The following is a 26,585-nucleotide window of genomic DNA, read 5'->3' as shown; positions in this document are numbered from 1 at the left end:
CTATCGATTGCAAAGACCTCTGGGATGAGGAAACCTTGAAGGAGTTGATTGAGGATGAAAAAAAGAACGAGGAAAATTATGAAACTGGCAATTTTGAATATGGGGAAGATTGGGGCGAAGTTATCCACGAGGACGAAGATCAGCCGTGCGATTGTGAGGATGAAGCGGACGGTGAAGACGAAGACGAAGAAGGCGAGCATCACCAACACAAGTGTCACGAAACTGCATCGAACCATACACCAAAGAGCAACCATGCGGAAGAACGTCGTAAGCGCCAACTAACGGAGGACAACGTCGAACCACGAGCAGCATCTGTGCCAACCGATGGAGATCCAACGACCGATCTGGAGGTCGCCGAAACGCACCTCTTCCGTCCGGTGTTCCGCTACAAATCGCAGTACACGGAGAGGAGGCGAGTGCGGGACAACTTAGCACCTTCCCGGCAGTGATACTCTAGCAAACAGTGTCGTGCGGGGTGTGTCGGTGACGTACTTTTAGTGCTCATTTGTAAATTCTACTTCATTCGCCTCTTCGTTCTCATCTTGCCACCGTCGCACGTGGAGTCGTGAACTTGTTCTAGTGTAAAAGGGAACAAACAAAGGGTAAGAATAGGTTTACTTTGCACCAAACGGAGTAGCATGTCCGGAAGCTGTTTCTCTGAACCCTACGAAAATCACGCCTATATGTGAAAAAACAAGCAGTACCTGCATCGTGTGCGGAACTGGCAGCGAGCGTGTTGGTGTACACTAGTTTTAGTCCACTTACGATGCCGTATTGATCTGAGAGTGGACTTAAGATAGTCAACTAGATAGTTGCCCTAGTCAGTACTTATGTTCCTTCTCCTTTTATACCTTATGTTACCGTGGAGAAAATTTTTTTTTTTTCTGGCCAACGATCAATTCGATTAAAACTCCGTCGTTTCCCACATTGTATTGTTGTGGCCCGAACTAGGGTCCAGACTTTAGGTTTAAAGTTGTACACGTTAAGTTATAAGTATTATTCAGCAAAACGAGGCACGGAAAATAATAAAATAAAATGTTTAGAGAAAATATCCACTTATTATCAGAGTAGATCGGATATATTTGAAATTTCGTTCATTTAATGAAATATTCAGTTTTCCAACAACGATAATTGCCCTAGCTAATTTTGCAAAAAAATCCTTACTAAAACTTAAACGAATGCAAGCATCTACAAAAATCAAATCAGTTACTTTATGCTTTTGATATGCACTTATTGTTTCGATGTTTCTCTTTGTGCTGATTTTTGTAGCAGTACTTCGCAAGTTTGCTGTGTTGTGCGAAAATGTGGGCGTCTCCATTTCGCACGATGGAGGCGCCCAGTATGCAGTAACTATTTCGTAACTACACATCGTCGTATTAAGAGAAAGTCAGCATTTTCCATGTTCAATGTTAATAGTTTCATCATACATAATTTATCGACTATTTTAAATGATAGAGAATCTATTTTAAATGATCATCGAATTAATTTACTTCCAAAGCAAAAATGTTAGCTTCGAGAAAAGAGCACACTGAGTCCTTCAGAGCAGGGTCCGGCATACATATCCTAAAAAGAGCCAGATGATAAAACGAACCCGAAAGCGCGGGCCTGATACTTTAACCGATATTTTAATGTTTTCAAAGTAATATTACAAAGTAACTTTCCTACGACCGGGGTGTCTGCGACACTTTTGACACAGAGATGGCCGAATCAGGCTATTTTTTGATTATGTTGACACTTCCGTCGTCGCAGAAATCCCGGTCGCAGGAAAGTCGTAGCACCGTGTAGACCTGCGGTAACGTTTTTCAGAATGATCAATAATGCAAATACAACAGAAAAAGTTTAACAAAAAATATACTAGGAAGTCGTCTGGTGTTGAATCCCTCGTTCAACAATTCCAATCTACATTTTTAGGGAAATAAAACAAGCGTGACATCGTGACCAAGTCCGATAAGCATGGAGTTGTGTTGTTCAAATGTAGCACTAACATTTTCTTATGGGCTGGGTATAATCAGTTGGCGGGCTGAATTAGGCCCGTGGGCCGGACTTTGCCGACCCCTGCTTTAGAGGAAAACACATGATCGTTACTGAAGAATCTCCAATGCATGTAGCCATGGTCAACCGAGATCTCTTGATATTACTTACTTATTTACTTAATTGGCGCCACAAGCGCTGAGCGGTCTTGGCCAGGCGAAGCTCCATCCGAAACTGCTGTTGCTTCGTTCACGCCATCCTTCCACTTCAATTTAGACCTACGCCATCTCCTAAGTCTTTCGGGATTTTAAGTATAACCAGCCCACCGCAGCCTGGCGAATTTAATTCGCTGTACGACAGTCAATACAACTCGTAGAGTTCGTCATTATGTTGGCTCCTTCATTGTCCTGAGCATCTTCCTCTAGAACACGGTTAAGAGAGTTTCGTCAGAGCAATAGCGATTTAAACAATTAATTTTTGATTCATTTACGTGTAGTTGACAGTCGTGCGCGTTAAACGTCGCATAGTCCTTTTAGTCTATGTCTAGTTTCCTATTTTTTGCCACTCGATTGGTAAACTCTAACCGTTTTTACTACAACTAGAAGTTGAATCAAAAATAGAGAAAAAATAGAGTATCCGTTTGGCGAAGCGTTTTACAAATAATGAAAAGGTTCAAACATAATGCACGATTGCAGCGAAACACAATGAACCGCAGCTGGAGCTTTCGCTGTTGGACTCAACAATGGAAGATGCCTACTGTCTTAGTTTACTGTGTATGTATTGCGAGGATTCCCAGCTCCCTACTGGGACAGCTTCTATCCCTCGCACGTAGATCATACGCTTAATACGTGGGTAAACATTATTTCTTCATCGTGTAATAGTATTTAAAAAAAAACGGCGTTTCATATGTTTGTTCGGGTTTCATATGAAAAATCCTGAGATTAGTTCTGTATGGAAGACGAGCGAGGGATTTGAGTTTGCTTAAACAGGTGTAATGGGAGTTTGATAACCTATTACTGTTGTCAAAGGCACAGTGGCTTTCGCGCATAGCGTGCTCAAAATATATCAGAGAACGTATGGGTCCGCCTCACATCGCCGGCTGTACAGCTGAATGTCACCGGATGTATACTTTTAGGTAGATCGTCGCATAACAGCCACAACCGAAAAAACTATGGCCGGATTCTTATTTATTGTTTTACCTAGGTGGTAGTGACTAGAAATGCTGTGTCTTAATATTTAACTAATTATTTGACTGGATCTGGCACGATCCAAAACCCTCGATGGTTTATCTACCTCACGCAATAGAACCGATGTTACAGACAGTTGAAACCATACAGTTTTGTTGGTCGTACACATGCTAATAATTATTCCTATCGTAAATAATCACATGCTAATAATTCTTCCGACAAATACAAAATTGAAATAATACAACAGAGTGTTGCGAGATTATTCTACCATGAATTAGGTATACTTTTTATTCATTTGCAAAGTTAAATCGTGAAAGCAGGTTTAAGACAAATGGATTTGCAGTATGCAGTGCCTTACCAGACAGCAAAGGATGATTAAATACTAAATGTGATGGGAATCGAATAAACGCATGTGACACTTTGTAATGAGCATTGCTGGAAGATAATATTCAGGATCAGTCTGATGCCATTTACGTGTTCCGAATGCCAAGGGCCTGCTCGAGTTCTGCCCGCTTTTGGTTGACCTTGGTGAAAAAGTATCGCGAGACGGCCTCTTGTGTCCATGGCTGATGGTAGAACTCGGCTCGTCGCTCCTCCTCCGGATTGCCCACAATATCCGTCATTGCTTTCAGATCGCGCGTCTGCGAGACGATCCACTTGTGAATGAAGGTCTGTGGATCCTTGGCGAAACTAAGGAAAAACTCTCGGTTCGTCTTGAGCTGGTTGATCGTCTCAACCGTGTCGTGGATTTTTCCGTCCAGCGCTTGTATCTCCTGCTGGCTTGCAGTGCTCAGTAGAAAAGTGTTCATCTGGTTCTTGAGCGTGTCGTCCACTTCGACGTCAATGTCGTAGCAGGCCGTCTGTTTGTTCTCCTGTCCACCTTCGACCGTGATAACGTGGTTTATTACGATCGGATCCGGTGGGTGTAGCAGTGGGTTTAGTCGTTGCGGAATTTCTGCAAACTTCATCCGCGGACAGCCGAATATCTGCTCGAGGTACTTGTCGCATGCGATGTACTCGCGTTCATGCGCATCCTGCAGCTTGTGAGTTTTGATGTACTGCCACAAGGCAGATATGATGACCGGACGGGTCTGCGTGTGCACTCCAAGCAGCCGGGCCAGTCGCGGATCGAGCTTGAACTGAAGCGGCTGATAATCGAGCAGAAGCAATATGGTACAACGCACGTTCCGATCACCCGGTCGCTTCACCTGAAACCCGTCTGTTTCTTGTGTCGAATGTGTACGGTGCCACTCAACCAGATGGTTGTCCGGGCCGTAAAGATCTTTGTCCAGCTCGATGACGAGCGACTTGAAGAAGCTGGAGAACTTGCGTTTAATCTTCGCTGGATCGGACTTGTTGTCCTCCAATAGGCGACCCTCGACGCGGAGCTCCCACGATGCGACCGATCCGTCCGGGTTTGTGTCACCCTCCGACCCATCCTTGCTGGGATAGAAGGTGTTGGATATGAAGATGCGCAGCTTGCGCTTTTGCTTCATCGGGCGCTTGAGGGCTTCCTGAATATCCAGACGCTTCCGCATAATAGTCGCGTCCAACTTCCGCTCGAAAGCCAGCAAATCCATATAGGCCTGAGACTCCGGCACCAGATCTCGCACCTTCTGTGGAAGTATTTTATCCGCCAGTTTTTTCTTCTTCTTCACCGAATAGTCACTGCAAGGAAAGCACCGTCCACCGTCCATTAGTTCTATTCAACCACAATTTGATTTCAAAACTTACTTCTTCTGATGGGCTGCGTTCATTGAGGAACGGTTTTCTGCGTTACGTTTGCCACCGGAGGAGTTGGACATTGGTGAACCTCGCATACCGCCACCCTGAAAGCCGGGTTGGATAGGACGTTGATGTTGATTTTGATTCGACACTCCGCTTCCCATCTGCGGCGGTGGAGTGTAGCCGCGGGGCTGTCGTTTGCGAAAAGACCCATTTAAGTTTTGTCTGATGTAGACTGGATGGTCGCATTATGGTCACTATAAGGGCTTACCGAAAAATTATTCCCCGGTCCGTACGGACGCATCACTGGCGGAGGCTGGTTTGTTTGCCCCGGGGACGATGGATATCGTTGGGACCCACCAACCGAGTTAGCATTGGCCGCCGGAAACCGCTGCGACATGATAAGCGGTTAATATTGCTGGAAAACACTACAAAATAACTTTTTTACACGCTTTTCAAAAATGCGACGGCAAGATGCGGAAAACGATGAAAAAACACTAGTTGTCAATCGAAAGCGTCTACCCAAGGAATCATAAACATAGTAGGTTGCATCAAAAGTGGTTTTTGCATTACGTCAGTTGACTGGTTTTCAAACCCAAATGTCAAACTAAAGTTTGTTTAGATGGTGAGGTTTTATTTATTGAGTAGGGTAAAAGTACTCTTTTTGGCCCACTTATGGAAGGGTCACCACAAAATAAATCGTTGCATTAATTGTTCCGATCATATTACGATAAACTGGTTATGATAAAAAAAAAATGTTTTCACTGAAAAATTATCAATTTCCGAACACACTTTTTGTCGCTATTTTGGCGCGCTTTGCTTCTATTTTGGTCCACCTGTCTACTACGGGGTCCACACTACAGCGCGACGTCCCGTCACGAAACGCGACGTCGCCTGACAGGCGGCCGAACTCCATACTCGGGGTCCACACTACAGCGCGACGTCCCGTCACGAAACGCGACGTCGCCTGACAGGCGGCCGAACTCCATACAAAAAAAAAAAATGTCGCACAAATCGCGCTAGTGTAGAAACAGCGAAAAACGCGACGTAACGCTGGCTCTTGTCAAATGTCAATTCGAAACGAAAACAAACCGACAGCTGGACAAAACGTAAACAAACCAAAACACAAACGCGAACAAAACGAGCCAGTTCCAGTTCGGTAGTGAATCAGAGCGGAGGTTAGCAGTGCACAAGTTTCCTGAAAGGGTTAGCGGAAAAGTAAGGTTACGGCACGACCGCGTGGTCACGCCGAGCTGGAGCTCAGGTCAGAAAAATCCTAGCTGCCGCACATCTCGTGCTGTTTGAGTCAATCAAGCGGACCACGAGTTCTTGTGTCCTGACAACGGAAGGAATTATCCCTCCCGTGGACGGCGGGTGGACATATGGCTTTTATAGCCGGTCCTAAAGGACGAGCCCCTTCATAGGAGTTCGGACAGAGTCGGTACGCCTCTGATTACGAGTAAGGGAACAAACGTTCGACTTAGCGTAGGAGGATATACCCCGACTCGCATAGCGAAAGAAAGAAGAAGAAGAAGAACAAAACGAGCAATATTCTCCACGAAACATTGGATTTTTCGTTGTACTACTTATTTCTAGCCTTCGCAAATGTAATTCAGTTATGAAACTCAGTTTTAGTTGATATTTTTACCAAAGTGTTTTCGGGTGCCGAAACGTAAACAAACTGCACTCAATACGTAGGAGATGATGGAGAAATATATACCTCCTACGGTGGGGCAAAATATCGTCGATGGTTGTTTTAGGTGGTTTTCTCAGTGAATTTCAAAAGTAGAAGCGCCAAACTCACTCAGGGTGCATAAAATACGTAGCTAAACAAATATCATGCATAACTACCTCAAAATTCAACAAAAAATTTTAGCCGAGTTTGCGCCCCAATTTGATACATATTTCCACATACTCCCCTACCTCTGTCGCGTTTGGCTTGCGCGATTGTTCTGCCGAAACTGGGCTACTTTGGAAACGGGACGTCGCGCTGCAGTGTGGACCCCGAGATACCCGGGGTCCACACTACAGCGCGACGTCGCATGACAGGCGCTGAACTCCATACAAATCCGATTTGCGGGAAATTGCGCTAGGTTTTTTTAGTATGGAGTTCAGCACCTGTCAGGCGACGTCGCGCTGTTGTGTGGACCCCGAGATACAAAAACATGTCGCGCAAATCGCGCTAGACGATGCCACGGGGTCCACACTACAGCGCGACGTCCCAAACTCCAAACTCGCCGAATTTTTTTTGTTCAATTTTGACGTAGTAATGCATGATATTTGTTTAGCTACATATTTTATGCACCCTGAGTGAGTTGACACTTCTACATTTGAAATTCACTGTGAAAACAACCAAAAAACAACGACGATATTTTGCACCACCGTAGGAGGTATATATTTTTCCGTCATCTCCTACTTCTTTAAGAGCAGTTTGTTTACGTTTCGGCACCCGAAAAAACTTTGGTAAAAATATCAATTAAAACTGCGTTTCATAATTGAATTAGATTTGTGAAGGCTAGAAATAAGCAATAAAACGAAAAATCCGATGTTTCGTGGAAAATGTTGCTCGTTTCGTTCGCGTTTGTGTTTCGGCTTGTTTACGTTTTGTCCAGCTGTCGGTTTGTTTTCGTTTCGCTTTGACATTTGACAAGAGCCAGCGCGACGTCGCGTTTTTCGCTGTTTCTACACTAGGCATCGACTAGCGTGATTTATGCGACACTTTTCTTGTATAGAGTTCGGTCGCCTGTCAGGCAAAGTCGCGTTTCGTGACGGGATGTCGCGCTGTAGTGTGGACCCCGAGTGATATACACTGGAGGAAACAAGAATAGCACCACCCTGTTTTTTCTTACAATTTTTCATAAATTTCCATAATTTCGAGTTTGGTACGTTATAACAATCAGTTTAACAACTTTCCAGAGGATTACGTTCGTATTAATGAGGACTAATAACGTTAAAACCCAATAATTCATGAAAACGGGGAAGAAATAAAAATAGCACCACTTTGGTTTTTTGTTCAGCATTTGAAGACGTGTGGCACCTCGGTAACGATCTTGATTTGCATACACTTCAGCGTATTGTTGTTTTTTATGGGTTTTTTAATTATAATTTGCGTACCTATACAATACTACTATAATTTGAGTACTTATACAGTACTTTTATAATTTGGGTACCTATAAAATGAACAATAATGGCCAACTTATAAATGTGCAGGTACAACGGCATGCGGCCACTTAAAGTGCACCAACCGGCAAAGAAGCCTTCCTGTCCGATTTTACTTGCGTGTCCGCTTTTTGGGTCTTCGCGCACATTTTGGGCCGTATCTCAGTGAAACAGTCGATTTTGATTCCGTTTTCAATTTAGTTACATAGTGGAAGAGTTGATGGAAAGAAATGTACACGTTGAAGGTCAATATTCGGTTCCGAGAATGCTATAGGCTTTTGAAAAGACAGTAGACCGTCTCATTTTTCGAACGTCAAATTTTACTTGCTGCAGGCTGAATATATTTCAGTTCGCTCCGAACCTCCGAACGTAACGGATGCGTATATAATTGATGCAATAGGCGAAGTATCAGCCAGCCTGGCTCGGGTAAACTTAGTCCTCCGGGCAATCGTAAAAGTGTTGTGCAGCGTCGAAGTGTTGTGTTTAGTGTTGGGGAAAGTGCGATTGTGCGCACTGTGCGCACCACACACCTTACTGTGTGCACAGCACAGCACAGCGCCTGAAGTGTTCTTTGGTCGCATGATCCGCGGCAATGAAAGAATCGAGGAGATTCGTGACAGACCCGTGAAAGATTCATGCTCTTGAAGTGCGCACTGCGTATGAAGTGGTGCTAGTGCGTGTGCGCACAGCACACTGAACTTTGGTGCTTGTTGTGTATTCTGAAAGTTTGTGTCGCCCGGATTAGCTGCCCGGTATTCAGCGCCGGACTGATAAGCGGGCTTTTGTTCTTCTTGCTGTCTCTCGTCTCCACGTTATTCGTCCAGGCAAGCAACTGTGTGAAATAGTTTCGACTTGCCTTCCTTCGGTAAAGGCTGATTCGCATGGTAAATTAAAATTCATAATTTTCTGTGTACTTGTGTGAGTGATTTAGTTGCCGGTAAGTAGGGGAAAGTGGGGTAAGATGCAAAGGCATGTTTTTAGCCGACGTAAGCCATTTACAAATAAATTAAGTAATGTAATGTGTTGATTAACGGTTCTGGTATATCCTATGTGAATTTAACGGTACGACATTAACACGTTAAGCGCTACGTCGGTCCCGTGGGGCCAACAGTGTTCTTTCCCGTAAGTCGGCGTCTGCATGGACCGACAGAGCCCGTTACGTAGGCCGGCGTTTCTACGAATCGCTGGCAGAACGAAAAGCAGTGCAAATTGCGCATAGCGCTTAACGTGTTAACATCTCATAAAGTGTTACTGCACGTCTAACCAAGTATGTCCCTCGAAGGAAGACCTCCTTGGTTGCTTATCGGTGTGCAACGGGAAGTTACGTTGTTCTGCCGGCAAATTGCCGAAGTATCTGGATCTCTATTACTTTCCAGCTAGTTGCCTCTGCGTGTGGTGGAGGCCTATACTTTGAAAAGGGAGACTGGGTGCTTCGAGCTTTCGGATACTGCAGTGAGTGAGAACAGATAACAACCAACGAGGTTACTCTAGTCGGAGTTTGAGTTAACACTAAATTTATTTAAAAATAGATTCCGTTTATATACCAGAATTTCTTCATGGTATTTGTGCTTATACAAAAATGCGCCAAAATCATTTTCTTCCATTGATGAAGACGCTGCTACATTTGGTGATGATGCGAAACCATGTTCAGGTCATACGTGCTGTTCGGCCTGCCAACGAAATAAAAAAAAAGCTATAGTGCGCAATGGGGAAATGATTGTTTTACTACGGGAAGTATGTAAAATACTGATCTCAATGAAAAACATTCGTTTAAATGCACAAGCGTTGCAGTTGTGCAATTTGGAAAGCAAATTGGGAGACGAATACTATTTCTACAGCATCGTTCAACGATTAGACGCAGAAATAGATTCGCAATATGCGGATCAACGAAAGCACACAGCACTAGATTTATTATTCGAAAAACATTTTTTTACGCAATGCAACTGGGAAGGCAGGAACAATAATAGGATTAAATTAAATTCACACACTAATATTTTGAAATTATTTAGGTCAGTTGCTACTAATCATTTAGGGGTACAAGTAGTGTTGGGTCAAGTAACACTTTTTGATGTGCCGTACTGTGGTACCATACACAATTTACTGTGCTGTGCATTTGTGGTACCACAGTAAAGTGTCATACAGTCATACAACATCTCAAATTTTTTGAGCAACACCTTTTCGATTCAAAAACAGTATGCAAAAAGTTCGATTGAACAAGTGTGCAAAAAACTGCACAGAAATGTGCAAAATTATCCAAGAATTTAACAATACAAAATTGGTTGGCAGTTTCTTAGGAACCACTTGGATAAGGTGTATAATTTTCAATGATATTATGTTTGCTCGATAAGGGATTTAGTCATGCACACGTTCATTCTACAATTCAATATATACAGGGTGTTCGAGGTAAATTTGACAGTTTCTGAGGGAATTGGAAAGGAATTTTTGTCAAATTTATGTCAAGCATTAAAAAAAAATTTTCTTCTACAAAGTTTAGCTTACCATGTTTGCCGCAATTTTTTTTACCCCCCTCCGCGTCGATGGCTGCCTGCCCCCGCTTCCGGAACCGCGCGCATGCCGCGCGCACACCTGTGGTGTGGTGTTTCCTCGCGCTACCGCTGCGCCATGGGCTCCCCCAACAGGGTAATAATATTCACTCCAAATTATGTTTGATAAACAATAATTTTGCTAATTTGCTTGTTGTCAAACTGTTTCTTTTTTTTGTTTCTACGTCTCCTGCCTTTGAGAACACTCGCTCACTCGGCACTGACGATGCAAAGCATGCGTATCATTACTTGGTACAAGTTTGGAAAACTTTTTTTTCCAACTTCCACCATTCTATTGGATCATCATTTCAATTTATTAAAGGGGCAGCTAAATAGTCTACAAGCTCTTTTTTTTATGATCGAGGTTGAGGCACGACCTGCGAGGATACGTTCCCATCAAATTTTTGCCATATACTCGCCACGCCTTCAGGTGTGGCTTTGCCCATATCTACTTCAGTTTGGCCATCCCCATCTGTATCTAAGCTGATTTTCATTTCGTCTTCTAATTTATCAATTTCTAATAATAACATTCCAACTGCTTCATCATATTCATCATCACTTTCCAAGCCCTTCTTTTAAAATCTAGGGTCTAACATAGTAGCTAATGCAATAGTTCTTCTATTTAAATAAGTAAATCTTTTGCTTAAATTATTGGTCAAACAGTCTACTGATTTCTCACTTCATTCGTTTTGTTTGATAAGTTTTCTTCTTTAAGCATCCCAATAAGCAATATTATGATTACTACTTTCGTCTTTGAAATCGTAACATTTTTTTCGGCGGAAATTTCTCTAGTGACGATCTCAAATGTGCGAAGTACGTCGACTGCTTCTTTCTTAACCGTCCGATCAATAACCGGGTACCCGGGTACCCATTTCAGCTTCCATGGGAGAATTTTGTAACTTTTCTTCCGAATCGTTTTACGCCACTTTAGATCCCCAGAAATGAAAGCTTTTTGCACTTAATTTGCAACACCGTGCATAGTACTTAACAACTCAATAATAGTTATAAGTGATTAAACAAAACTTCCTCCATACAATAACCGGGTACCCGGGTACCCATCACATCACTTAGGTATGAATGCTTGGTTTATGGACAATAATATACCGTTTATCCGGGAATGCCTGTAATTTGTCTTCTGAATACATCAAATATAATAAATTGTATTGTCTTTCAGGACTTTTAGCAATTTTAATTATAAACAATGCAGAAGTAGATAGAATATAGTTTTTATACTATAAAACATTTTATTCCACATATACGTATTCGCAAATAAAATTGTGCACTGCTCACATGTACTGCTTTATTGATTTGTTGTTTTCATAATATAATGTAATATATAAGATGCAAATCAAGCGACTTTGAATAGATCTTTTGTAGTATATCTACCAAGCATACTGTCCATGATGTCCACTCCAGCTTTTGACCAGTCATTCAATTATTTCTGTTTTTTTCTATTCTCCATCACCAATTTTCGATTCCAGGTGCATTGAGGATAGCATGATCACGGTTTTTTCTTTTTTGGCATGTAGCTGCACATGGGAAATTTTTCATTGAAGCCGAACAAAGTAGATAATTCTTCACGTTGTTTCAAACCTATCATGGAAGGTGGTATAAATGGCTTATTTTTTCCAAAGTACCAACAATGGTTAGGGTCCAGGACAGTAAACATTTGGCTAATGGCAACGAAGTGAAAAAAAAATCCATTGTTACGTTTCTGACCCTTTATAAGAAGCGACTAAATCCTTAACAATTCTCTTCCCAACGTTCTTTCCACGGCCAGCATTCGATTTCCCAGTGTAAATCTAGCCATTGAGAGGATACGAATTCACAGCGTCACAAATCCACCAGACTTTAATCCCATATTTGGCTGATTTGTAAAGTATGTATTGTGTAAACCTGGTTCGTCCACGGTACGGGAAAAGCTGCTCGCCGACTGCTAAGTACTCCGATGGTTTATAATTTTTTGCCAAATTACTATTTAGTATAGCCCATATATGGCGTATCGGAGCAGCTTTGTCATCTTCAATGCGCTGGGCATGAGTATTCGCATCATCGAATCGGACAAAACGCATCCTATATAATAATTTTCCTTCCGAGGGTCGACCATGGCCCAATAAACACGCGCGCGAAAAGTAACCCTTATTCGATCGATGCCTGATTCATTGTCGCTACTAATTCAAAATCAGAAAAATGGGCCTGTTAAGCAAAACCGACCCTTCTGTGCGTTGTTGTTGGAATTTTGTGCTGTTAGTGTGTGTAAGAGTGAGAGAAAGAAATAGGGAGAGGTATAACGAGAAAATGAGAGAGAAAGAGAGAGACATACGGTAAAGATAGAGGCAGACATAGTGGGGAACAGAGAGACAACAATGGAAAGTATGACAAGGCGAGGCATAGGGATAGGGATAGATATAGCCAGAGAGAGAGAGAGATAAATAGAAAGAGAGAGGTAAAGAGAAAGAGACAGTGTGAATGCGATGGGAGATGTGGTAGGCAAATTAAGAAAGAGTACGATGGAGAGAAGAGAGATTGTTGATGAGGGATGGAAGATGGGAGATGGAAGATGGGACATGGGAGATGGGACATGGGAGATGGGAAAGTTGGGGACAAAGAGTGGTAAACAAATAAAGAGCGGGATGAGAAGTGGGAGAGATATAGAGATAGAGCGAAAGAGAGAAAGAGAGAGAGAGAGAGAAAGAAAGAGAAAGAGAGGAAGAGAGATGAGATAAGAAAGAGAGAAAGAGAACGAAGTTGAGAAAGCGAAAAAGATAAAAAGAGCAAAATTTAGAGAGCGAGAGAGAGAATGAGAGAGAGATAGGGAAAAGAAAGAGACAGAAAATGAGCGGCATAGGACGGTATGTCTAAGCTGACTTAGCGATTATGTGAGAAGGAGTGAGAACAATTGCGCTCGCATACAGGATTAGCTTACAACGCATCCAGTTGATTCAAACTCGCATCTCTATGCATGTGTTAACGGATCTACCACTACAAGAAAACAAAACAAGAACGTGAGCAGTGGGGATCGCTATCCGCGGCAGAGCATACGGTGGACCGATCCGAGACTGCAGTTGTGCGAGCAGGTAACTTTACCTTCCGCGAAACGAACAAGGCAAGAAAAGGGAGATAGTTCCTTCCGCGAAACACAGAAGGTGGGGGATAGCAAGCGGCAGAGTGTGCCGGCCGTCGAGCTGCTACTTCGCGCCTTTTATGAATCATCACACACATGGAAGGATTCTCCATTACAAACAAAAGAAAGAAAAAATCGATGGGGGGAATAGTGAGCCACAGAACGTGCAGCGTATGCGGCACTGATGGCACAGGGAGAGAAGGATGTGCCCCTCATCGCATCACAATAATATGGATTATCATGCGTAGCAGGAGTGTTATGCTCAGTTTACACGGGACGCAAAAGCCTGATAAAACACGAGCAAATGTCAGTTTTGCTGTCATTTTTTTTTCGTTTCGTGTCGCCGCTACTATTCGTGAGCCGATCCAAATGAAAGCGCATTCATGATTTGAGTGCTTAACTGTAAAACAATAGCAGAGAGGTAATGTGTCCACCGAAATCTTATCAACAAACATTGAACATCATCACAAACAACTCTTTTCCATCCACTTGGTATCAATACTAGGTGCACACATTTTAGCCTACTCCTTTTTTAACTCGATGACCGAGAAACAAATTTGCGCAGATTTTGACAACTGTAGTTAGTCAGTTAGTGTCAGACTGACAATATTTTACCGTTTGCAAAGGTTGCTTTGTGGTTCATGTTCGACCCACACTTTAAAAAGTGGCATAACCACAGGACATGCGTAGGCTTGCATGTACTGCGTAGCACAGAAACTGGTACAATATGCTGTAATTCGGTTTAAGTACATGTCTTTGAAAAACCTCCTACTAACCGGGCTGTTTGATAAACACGTTTGATTTGGTATTTGGTAACATTTTTCGATATAACTGTAATTTTACATTTATATCGATGGGGGCTACAGTCAAAGGGAGACATCCTGTGCGCCAAGATCTGGCTAAGGTCGAACAGGGAGACGGTCAGCTTACTTCGTATCTTATCGATGGTCCCGCAATACGTATTTTAAACCCCCTTACCGTTCTGCAATTGCCGATACAATTGAAACCATAACGGGACGACATGGAACCATCAAAAATGCGGTAGGGGAACCAGAGACTGCCGACGGGCCAGGTACCTGGCCTAAAAAACCTAGTTTAATACTTAATGATGCAAAGTTCGGATACTTTCCTATAAACGTTCGCGCGTGTAGCTAGTGCTAACCCAACTGACGGTGACATGCAACATTGCCCCGTTTCCCCACATTCCAACCCCCTTAAGTCCAGTACTGTCAGCTTTCTCTTGCACACTTTGTCTTCCCACTCGTTCTAACGATGAACCGGTGTGCTAGGGGGGAAGTCATATCTGCCCTTTCACATCTTCCCTTTCAGTCTGGCACATTGCAATAGCGGAACCGATCGTGTAGCATTCCCATACTGCACAGTAACCCGTGTGTGTGTTGGTGCACTTCATGTCGGTCAATCATGTACAGAATAAAAAAGGGCGTTTGTATGAATGCCATCACGCACCGACTGTCAATCGCGACGCGGTGAAGTTTTCAGTCTTCAAAACAACTAGCGCCAGAACAGTCGTGTTGAAAAGTGTGAAGTGTTTTTCCAAAGTTCATGGTGCCCAATGGGAAACTTAAAGAAGAAAAAGTGCATCCATCAACAAGTCCGCGACGGCGTCAGTTCATGGACGATCTGGTCCGTAAAACGGATGAGAAGTTTGATCGTTTGGAAGGATCTTGGAATCGGTAAGTAAACAGTGTGATAGAGCAACATCATGACCGTTAAAACAGCGATTCGTTAATTCCTTTTCTTTGTTTGTTTCGTTCAACAGAAATAACACCAGAGGAAGAAGCCGCCCATAATGTTCCGGGAGAGCAGAGTGTAGGAGTAGAGTTCAAATTTAATAAAGAATAGAAATTTCCGCGTCGACGGATTGCGCAGAACACAACACTGTTTTCTCATTTGATATCCGAAACGCATTATATAAATGTGTGCATGCCAATATGGTGAAATAACACGCACACCTTCATAACCCCCTGTTTGACACTAACACTACCACAAAATAACCGATTGAATGTTGCACCCCACCCCCTTTTTTGGTGCAACACTTTGTCTTGTTATCCATCAAAAAAATTAACTAACAACATGAAAACAATATGTTAACAAGATAAAATCCGCCAGTTGGGAAGTTACACTTAGGCGGTTCATCATTAGAACGAGAAGGAACCCAACTGGTGGATTTTATCTTGTTAACATATTGTTTTCATGTTGTTAGTTAATTTTTTTGATGGATAACAAGACAAAGTGTTGCACCAAAAAAGGGGGTGGGGTGCAACATTCAATCGGTTATTTGGTGGTGGTGTTAGTGTCAAACAGGGGGTTATGAAGGTGTGCGTGTTATTTCACCATATTGGCATGCACACATTTATACAATGCGTTTCGGATATCAAATGAGAAAACAGTGTTGTGTTCTGCGCAATCCGTCGACGCGGAAATTTCTATTCTTCATTAAATTCGGACTCTACTTCTACACTCTGCTACACTCCCGGAACACTAAGGGCGGCTTCTTCCTCCGGTGTTATTTCTGTTGAACGAAACAAACAAAGGAAAGGAATTAACGAATCGCTTTTAACGGTCATGATGTTGCTCTATCACACTGTTTACTTACCGATTCCAAGATGCTTCCAAACGATCAAACTTCTCATCCGTTTTACGGACCAGATCGTTCATGAGCTGACGCCGTCGCGGACTTGTTGATGGATGCACTTTTTCTCCTTTAAGCTTCCCATTGGGCACCATGAACTTTGGAAAAACACTTTACACTTTTCAACACGACTGTTCTGGCGCTAGATGTTTTGAAGACTGAAAACTTTACCGCGTCGCTATTGGCAGTTTGTGCGTGATGGCATTCATACAAACGTACTTTTTATTCTGTACATGATTGACCGACATGAAGTGCACGAACACATTTGCGGGTCGCTGTGCAGTGTGGGAATGCTACATGATAGGTTCCGCTATTGCAATGTGTCAGACTGAAAGGGAAGATGTGAAAGGGCAGATGTGACTTCTCCCCTAGCACACCGGTTCATCATTAGAACGAGTAGGAAGACAAGGAGTGCAAGAGAAAGCTGACAGTTCTGGACTCGCGGGGGTAGGAATCTGTGGAAACGGGCCAATGTTGCATGTCGCAGTCAGTTGGGAAGACAAAGTGTGCAAGAGAAAGCTGACAGTTCTGGACTCGCGGGGGTAGGAATCTGTGGAAACGGGGCAATGTTGCATGTCGCCGTCAGTTGGGAAGCGACAAACATCATCCTACACATGTAATAAATTATGTACATTGCTAGTTAAACGATGTTCTCCGTATAGAACGCCAAACTGTTGCACAAACTTTTTCAGAATTTGGTTACCCTCCGGCCAATGGCATTTATAATAATTGGAGCTTAATAGTGTAATTGCTGTAAAATACAGCATAAAATGATTATATTCCCTATCCGTTAACACACTTTTCAGTGCTACGAAACTAGCATGGTGTAAACACATTTTATATTCACTAGCTTTCCAATCACCAAGCAAATTTACATTATGAAGTTTACGGTGAAATTCGGCAGGAATTTCCACATTCGAAAGAATATTGGTCACCCTTTGGCATGTCTCGGTGGACCAATTGCCTTGTATCCCCATTTTCCTGATTTTAAACCCTGCAGCATAGTACGGGTTACTCCAAAATCCAATAGATGCAGACGATCCGCCACAACAAAGTCCTTGATCATATCCACGTTTTTCAGATCATGTAGTGGCGTTTTTTCTCTATGATGCTCAATATACTCCTCATCTGTCCTGGGGTGGGCATCAACGCCAGGAAAATAAACTAATCTACCAACGTCGTGGTAGAGACCTTGAACGGTACATTTCTGTGATCCTTTTTTGCCGTTGAAATAGGTAACACCTAAAAAATAAATGTAAATGACATAAAATTATAAATGCAATATTCTACAAACTTTGACAATCTAACAACCAACTTTAACGTTTTATAAATGCTCGAGCTGGGGCATCAGCGATGAAACTTCGAACAAGAATTCGGATCAACTTATTCCCTATTTTAATCCCTGAGTCTATTAATTGGTTCAGTTCGTTTACAAGTGGCCGTAGATATTGTTTCATACTTTTTGGTTTAGATGTTCCACAATAATTTGCAACCATCAGGACAGGAATTTCAGGCAATTCATTTACAGTCATTAAAATAGGCCAAAACTGCTTTGGGTCACAGTCGAAGAGAGGCAAACCATCGATCGAAAAGTTTAACGAAAAGATGTTCACCGATGGCTGAACATAACTGGAAAGCAGGATAAACCACAATTTGATAAATATTTGATCATCTTATAGAATAGTGAAAATATTATTGTTTCTTCACTTATCGAAAAAAAACTTTTCGGACTCCTGCATTCCAAAGTTCACCTCCCTCGATTTTGACGATCTCTTTATCGCACTGCTTTGTTTTCAAAAATGTACGCGAATCTTTTGGCAGCTTTAAATCAGTGACGTCGCGCAGAATTTTTTATAACTTAGTTAGTGGCCAGAGCTTCTGATTAGTTTCCAAGGCCCAGTCTAATATCCTCCCTTCGCCACTTTTTGGTTCCACTGGCTCCATGAAGTCTTCTTCATCCTCGATCGTCGATGTTGATCCAATTTCTTTGGATATAATTTGTAGATTCATCTGCAACTGATTCTTCATCTGTGGTTTCCTCATTAGATGTGGATACATCTTCAAGCGTTTCAAATTCGATGCTGCTTGGGCCTGGTGAGCTCCTTGGTCCTGATGAGCTGCTTTCCCCAAATAATTCTCTTTCAAGAGCATCCGTTCTGTACTGGTACGGTAACCATGGTAACCGTTGTTTCACTGTAAACCGCTCCATTAACCGTTCCGCGACACGTACAGTCTGACAAGAAAGTATCCGTACAGTCACCAATTTCAACTTTAAGCCTAGTTATCTCATCGATTACATGACCTAGGACAACCATTTAAACGACATATCGTAGATAAACTTCTATTCTATCCAATGAGTACTTAACATTTCGGAAAAGTTACTTGTAGGTCACTTTGTTCTATAGAAACCCTAAAAAAGGCTCAAAATCGATGACAAAAAAGTATCCGTACATGATGAGTATTTATGATGTACCATCGGTACCTGATGTGCCAATATGTTACAATCAATGCCACTTGCCTCAATAATAGCCTACAAGTGCCAAGGCATCATTTCTACCAGCTTTTTTTCGAAAGATGCTGGAAATTTGATCCGATTTCTATAATGTTTCTAAAGGGGTCTACTAAGATCAAGATAATGTCCCGTTCATGGTAAATCTAGGCGTCTTTCGACAAATGTTGTATAGAGATCGATTCCGGAGACTTTGGGAGTATCGTCAACACTTGTACGGTCTCATAAAGTGGTAATTCTTGGACAATACATGGCTTATTCTTGGGATCGTTATTTTATCTCTGAGCATATTATTGAACATTTAAAATTTAACCTAGCCATGGCTTGTCCAAGTGACAAAATGGGCGAAGTAGACTATGTCCCACAGATGATTCATACTTAATTCAATATTTCCAGTTCGATTAATGGCCTTGGAACACCATAACACAAACTCTCAACTACTGTGTTTTATAGTTGGAACAACGTTGCTCGTAATGATGGTTGAGTTCGACGTCTGGTGTCTATTGTTATTCGTTTTTTGGCCAAACTTGCTTAATTTTGTCTGTATGAAGTCTGTATATAGTATATAAAACACTGTGCCTACACGCCAATGGCATCAAAATACAGCGATTTGCAAATCCCCAGTCTATCTTATTCTTTCGTAGGAAATGAAAAGTTTGCAACTTACAATAATGCAATGTAATTGTTATTTCCAAAAAACCTTCTTAAGAGTTGAAATCCAAATCATATGATTGGTGATCTAGACACTTCGTTCGTCATGTTTGAGAACTCGAAGTTTGGAGAACTTAACAGCTTTTCGAGCAATCACCCTCACATAGCGATTGAGTAACCACGAAAGATGTCTGTTTGCAGGGTTTAGTCTAGTTGCATCCTGATTAATTCGACAAATTATAAGTTCCTGAGACTTAGCATGAGACTTTTCACAGGGTTCATCAACTTGCCAAGTTAGGTTCCCTTTACTTCACATGAAAAAGATAGTTCTCTATTGGTTGCAGCTGTTTGCCTAGTTTCACCGGCCATTTCACGTTGAATGATGATATAAAGTTGTTGCCGCTATACTTTTAGACACTTGATAACTCTAAATAATGACTAGGTTAATATTTTGCCTACTAGAACCCTACCAAACCGGTGTTTTTCGTCAAGAAAGGTGGGTGTACGGATACTTTTTTGTCATCGATTTTGAGCCTTTTTTGGGGTTTCTATAGAACAAAGTGACCTACAAGTTACTTTTTCGAAATGTTAAGACCTCATTGGATAGAATAGAAGTTTATCTACGAGATGTCGTTTAAATGATTGTCCTAGGTCACGTAGTCGCTGAGATAACTAGGCTTAAAGTTAAAATTGGTGACTGTACGGATACTTTCATGTCAGACTGTATAATTTTTACCAGCTGTACATTTTTGTTGTAAATTGACAGAATTAGTGCCCCGGGGCAGTGCTTACTAATGCTTACAGGTGGACATTTTTCAAATTTGATATGAAATTTGCTGTTCCCGCGCCGGCATGCGTAACTTTTATCGAAATCAATTTACTTACTTTACGATAAATTTCGTTTACTTACCTTCAGACGGCCTACGCGGTCATATCATAAAACTAAACATATCAAAATGCACCAACACTCCACAATGTTTTACATCACACGCAATACCGTTGGAATTAAATGAAGACTTGCCCTTACCGTTGGTTAGAAAAGGACGATCATCTGCTAGGTAGCCAAAGCGAGACGGATTGCATTGTTCGCTCGGTGCGATGATGTTTCTCTCACAAAATTGAATATTTTGTTTGATTCTCTCTCGTGCATGCAAACTTTGCTCACCTCACCGCGCTTCTCCACCTTTCAGCCTGCCGCAGCAACCCACTCCTTACCTACGAAAGTACACTCTCTTTGCTTGCCGGGCACTCTCATGCCTCGAGCACACAGCGGGATTCGAACCCATCCTCTCCAACTCCGGTCTGTGTACGCTAACCACTAGACCGGCGCTCTTGATTGAGAAAGGCGCGCTAAAGGTAAGTTCACAGACTGGACAAGTTAGAAAATTAGACTGCGCTGCAAAGCCTGCTTTGGCAGTTTATTACTCGCGCCGATGGACCAAAAGTACGCTGTTCATCTGTATTTCTCCCGCACAATTCAACTCATCGTTTGATTCTCTCTCGTACAGGCAAACTTTTGCTCACCTCACCGCGCTTCCCCACCTTTCAGCCTACCGCAACATACTCCTCGCCTACGAAAGTACACTCTCTTTGCTTACCGGGTGCACTGCTGTTGTACGGTGGAGAAAGTGTAATTGTATGGACCCGGCAAGCAAAGAGAGTGTACTTTCGTAGGCGAGGTGAGGTGAGCCAAAGTTTTCCTGCACGAGAGAGAATCGTACGACGAGTTGAATTGTGCGGGAGAAGTACACATGCACAGCGTACTTTTGGCCGATCGGCGCGAGTAAAAAACTGCCAAAGCAGGCTTTGCAGCGCAGTCTAACTTGTGCAGTCTGTGAACTTACAGTTCGGTCGCGCGTTTTGAGCAGTAAAAACTTGTGATTTTGTGTTGGTGTTTTCAGAAAAAAGGACAAATGGTCATCTCCAGATTAGCTTACGAAGGCCCAGGACGTTGGATTGAAGATCCGTACTGGAATTTACTCCAGCGGAAGTAGTGGAAAAAAACTGGCAACAACACGGTTAAATGTGCATTTCCAAATATGTTTTGGCTATCCGATTGTATAAACGGATAAAAATTCAAAACAAAATGCATTCTTTTGTTTTTTTTGCCTACTGGTATACCCAAAATAACGAAAGAAACGAGCGCGTAAAGCGCGAACCGGTAGAAAGAGCGTAAGCAAGCGAGAGAGTATTTCCAGAGAGCAATCTGTAAAAGCTCACTCTAGCCCGAAAAAGTAGTACTTTCGTAAGTTGGAACAGAAAGAGCACTTTCTCTCTCGTTTTTTTGCAAGCCGGGGAGTGTATTGCGCACTCTGAGAGTTTCACACCTGCTTGTATCCACGCACCCTCGACAGAGCATCAGTCAGTCGCTGCGTCCCGCTCCGATACACGGGGGCAGGTCTAAGTTCATTCAAACTGTCTGTAGGGACTCCACAGAAAAGTAGCGATAATTTTTCATAGCGGAATGTTGGTCGGGTCGAAGCCTTAATGAATCTTCATGAATCTTTCATGGATCTGTCACGGATCTCCACGATTCTTTCATAGGCGTGGACAATGCGACAAAAAAAAAAACGGGGGTCCCTCATCCATTTTTGGCTGGTGACTTTTCATCATTTGGTGTGTCTTTAGGATTCATGAGTCTCTCGACGAAAGATTCATGAATCCCTTAAGCGACGGCTAGACACAGCGGGAATCGCACGAATATTTCCGCCAGCCAGCGGGAATCCCGCTATATGGCATATAAAAAAAACGGATTTCGTTCCAGCTATGTTTAGAAAAAGGGAAACTACGACCTGGCGCGAACAGACGCAGTTGCTTAATTGAAACGTTTCATGAAAAGTTTCATTCGCTTGCTACAACAACGTCGGTATAGGCAACGTATATAGATGCGGCCGATGTTGTTGGAGAGAAACCAAAATGCGAGTAGTCTTCTACGCAAAATTTTGGCGGAGGAACTCAACAACACCATTCATAAACTTTATATTTGATAATGATTCACAATTCCACTTTTACCTTCCGCCAATTTAAATCACGTAAACAAACTAAAACGTAAACAAAGCTTTACTTTGACAGATCGGACGAATAAGCTCGTTCCCGCTGGATATTTTGTCGAAACTGGGCTACTTTTTTCCGTTCCCGCCACCGGGAATTCCAGCCATGTTTAAACAGCGGTTTAGAAGGCAGAGATTCATTCAGATTCATGAATCTGGTTTACACAACTCTAATCACCAATGCGTTTTAAAGTTTTTGGTAATCGATTGCATATGATACTATGTAACACGTTAACACGTTAACCCCCATGTCAGTCCCTGGGGACTGACGGCGAAGTTTCCGTTTACGCCACGTCGGCCTCTAGGGACTGAGGAATTCATGAGTCGCGTCGGTCGATCAGTGTCAGTTCGCCAATGTCGGTGCCCCAGTGTCAGTCTGCCAATGTCCGTGCGCCAATGTCGGTCCGTCAGTGTCGGTCCGCCAGTGTCAGTCCGCCTGTGTCAGTCCGCCAGCGTCGGTCCGCCAGTGTGCTTCATTTTCATGCACTCTCTTCGTTTCTTTCTTTTCACTTCGTTTCACCGGTGCTTAGTGACAAACATCGAACGAAATTGCCGACCGAGTGGCGTAAACGAAAAAATTCATAAAATAGGCTGGGCGGTTAACACTTAAAGCGCTACGTCTTTCCCGTGGTGCCGACAGCGTTGTTTCCCGTATGTCGACGTCGGCCCGCTCGGCTATTTTATTCACCGATTTACAATCAATGTAATCTTCACCGGTTTGTTGACAACCGTCAGCGGTGTCAACGCTACCTTATTTCCCTTCGTGGCAGTCTATATATTCTTAAGAAATTGCTCTATTGCATATGCGAGTTTTCGAGGGCTCTTATTGTTTCATGATGATAAGCGATGGATTGTAGTTTTTCAATATACTACATATTTTAGCTTTTTTTATGTATGGGGTGTTCTGTGTACACTATAAACTTGACCAATACTGAGCCGTCGCTTCTGAAACATTTCACACATTAAGTTTAAGTACTGCAGATGTTGTTGAAGATTTGCTTGATCACTAGTTTTTGATAAAATCATCTAAATTTTACAATCCTTCAGATCTACAACCGCCTACCCAGGTAAGTTTTGCCCTTTTGTTTTGTAATTAGGGGTGGCTGGGGTAATACGCACCCCTGAGGCAATACGCACCCTTTCCCATTTCCCTTGAAAAACGAGTTTTGGACGCGTAAAAAGTAGTCTCCCTGTAAGAACAAACTAAAATATGGTCACCCTGTGAGTTTGATAGCTCTACATCAACAGAAACGAGAAATAAACGCAAAACAAAATCATTCTCAGCGCAGACAGTTTTTGTTATAATGTGACGTACCATTCCGCTAAGGAATATTAAGTGCAAAACCGATATTTATCCACGAGAAATACGAAATTTAGTGAATTAAGAATCAGTGCTTGAGACTGTTCATGGAAATTTCGGAAAGTATGCAGATTTACTCATATTTTTGTTGAAAATGTGTTCAAATATGAATGGGGGCAATATGCACCCAATATGTCGGGGTAAAATGCACCAGTTTGTAAACAAACTATCTTTAATTGACGGTGGATGTTGCCTCTTTGTTGTGGTGCGTATTGCCTCTTTGTTATGGTGCGTATTGCCCCTTTGTTGTGGTGCGTATTGCCCCTTTGTTGTGGTGCGTATTACCCCTAGCAAAGGTGCGTTTTGCCTCAACCAGATACAGATCGATTAAAAATTGAAAAAGCGAAAAAAGCTAACATTCCTGAACTGGTAACTAGTTTGAACCTTTATGAATCCTATTCAGTGATAAAATCAACAATCAAGAGCCAAGTTGATAGAACATTTTATAGTTTTCCTTAAGGGGTGCGTATTACCCCATCCACCCCTATTTCGAATTGAACAATTGTATCGACTCGAAATTTCTGGAATGCCTCAAGCAACATGTTTTCTATCGTTCTTCCTAAAACGGAATTATTATTTTTATTCGAAGTATTTTGTACAGCATTTTTAGATTTATACCCCTTAAATCTACAACCGCCTACCCGGGTAAGCCATACGTTTTGTACGGGGGTTTGCATTTGGGAATGGTTTATTTTTTTTCAGTATTGGAATGGTAACCATAAGAGCCCCGCTACACGACCCGAAAACTCAAAAACTTCTCGGCGAGAAGAGGGGAACAACCGAGAAGTTTATGTCAAAAACTTTTCAGCTCCGTGAGCTGAAAACTGCACCCGAGAAGTTTTTGGCAGCTAACCGAAAACTCAAATGCGTCAGAAGAAGAAGACGAAAAAGAAATAAATGTAAACATAACAAATCTGAAAAACAAAATAAACGAACATATGGTGATAAATTTACGTGTTTCTTTTGTAGTTACGGTTAGTTAATATTTTGTTATTTTATAGCTAGAATATCAATTATAAATTCACTATAGATCAGGGGTTCGCAAAGTCCGGCCCACCAACTGATTCCAAAATCTAAAAGTTTCAAAAAGTTTAATGATAAAGATTAAAATATTTTATTCTACCACTTTTTATGTAACTTGAGAACATCAAAATCTTCCTTCTTCATGCGAAGAAAGTTAATTATAGTTTCATTTGCTTGCTCTGCTACAGTATTGTCCAGCAAACGGTTGCCATCTTCTTGCCTCCGCACAATACGCCTGTTGCGTTGTTGCAAGTTTTGGGTACTCAACTCGATGACCCGCGATAGGGTAGATTATCAGATTATCCATCTTTTACTTTTTGTGTGAATTGAAATAAGATCTTGTTTGCTTTGAAGGAAGATTTTTGAGTTAACTGAAAAATCAAAAACAAAAACCTCGTTGCGCCGCAAAGTTTTGAGTTTGCGGCTCGTGTAGCGTGGCTCACAGAATTGGTACCACAAAAAGCGGCTACACGAACCGAGAAGATTTTGACGTAAACTTATACGGTTTTTGAGTTCTCGGTTGGAGTTTTCGGTTCGTGTAGCGGCCCGGTAAGACTTGCTTACCAAACGCGGATACATATACACGCTGAACCACTGACGAAGAAAGAACTGCTAAGTTATAGTATCAAATCGTTCAACAGAACATTGCTGCTCAAGTGATATCCCCAATCAGTTGTATTTCAGCACTAGAACTTGTTGCAAGTCTGTTTTTCACAAATTGAAATCGTTGCATACGATTGGTTGATTTTATTCCAAACCAGGTAAATGATAAAAAATGTAACGATCGGTCATAAAATGCATGTGATTAAAATACAGGGTTTGACATATCAACTACAAGAACCAGCAACATTCCTTATAAATAACACTTTCTTTCACGTCATCAGCAAAATTGAAGTTGTAACGTCAACGGCGTTATGTGTAAACATGAACCCAAAACTAGCCACGGAGAGCGTAACCGATCAGTGTCAAAAAGGAACTTGTCAATGACATGAGCGTTCACACTATAGAAGACGGACGGAACAACTCAGTGAACAGTTAGCATTAGAAGAAATTCAAAGACGATCTTCGAATGTGCAAATCATGCGACACTTTGGACCACGTAGCGGCATCGAAAGTATATTAGGTGAAATTGCGTCATTTGCTGAACAAACTAGTAATTTACCACTACAAGAAATTCGTGATGCAGCGGGTAGAATTAAACACAAAGGCAATTGTTACTTGTGTGAATTAAAACGATCGACAAGAAAAGCTAGTGAAATATGCAAAAAACCTATTTGCATTGTACATTCTGTAAATAAAATTAGTTGTAATTTATGTACATGTAGCAATGTTCGGTTTCTTTCCGACTAAGAACGCACGTGTTGCTAGTGCTAAGTTACACTTCATTCTAATAAACGGTCGAGCCTTGCTGTACTGGTATTCGAGCGACTTGGTGTTTCTCGAGGAAGTGCTCTGGGTGGTGCTTTTACACGTTTGCTCTTCGCGATCTACTTTGCTATTAATCTCCTTGCGGAGGTCAGTGCTAATCGCAGGGCTGACCCCGTGACTGCTTATAAGGTAAAGTGGGGCAGGACGCCCCCCTTAAGCGAAAAACATTATTTTCTTCTATTCCTTTCATTAAAAAGTCTCT

The 26,585-nt window shown here is 42.1% G+C and overlaps 1 protein-coding gene and 1 pseudogene across 1 annotated transcript; both read right to left on the bottom strand.

Moving 5' to 3' along the window:
- Positions 1-3,419: 3,419 nt before the first annotated feature.
- Positions 3,420-5,364, bottom strand: LOC131282861 (brahma-associated protein of 60 kDa-like). Its single transcript, XM_058312408.1, has 3 exons — positions 5,155-5,364; positions 4,893-5,074; positions 3,420-4,826 (listed from the first exon to the last, which is right to left on the bottom strand). Exons 1-3 carry the CDS (start codon positions 5,281-5,283, stop codon positions 3,629-3,631), a joined length of 1,509 nt encoding a protein of 502 aa, XP_058168391.1. The 5' UTR covers positions 5,284-5,364; the 3' UTR covers positions 3,420-3,628.
- Positions 5,365-16,236: 10,872 nt separating this feature from the next.
- Positions 16,237-26,585, bottom strand: part of LOC131293867 (uncharacterized) — a 29,559-nt pseudogene continuing 19,210 nt past the window's right edge.

This window comes from Anopheles ziemanni, chromosome 2 (genome assembly GCF_943734765.1).
Source record: "Anopheles ziemanni chromosome 2, idAnoZiCoDA_A2_x.2, whole genome shotgun sequence".
Taxonomy (NCBI): domain Eukaryota; kingdom Metazoa; phylum Arthropoda; class Insecta; order Diptera; family Culicidae; genus Anopheles; species Anopheles ziemanni.
This window is presented reverse-complemented; position numbering and strand designations above follow the sequence as displayed.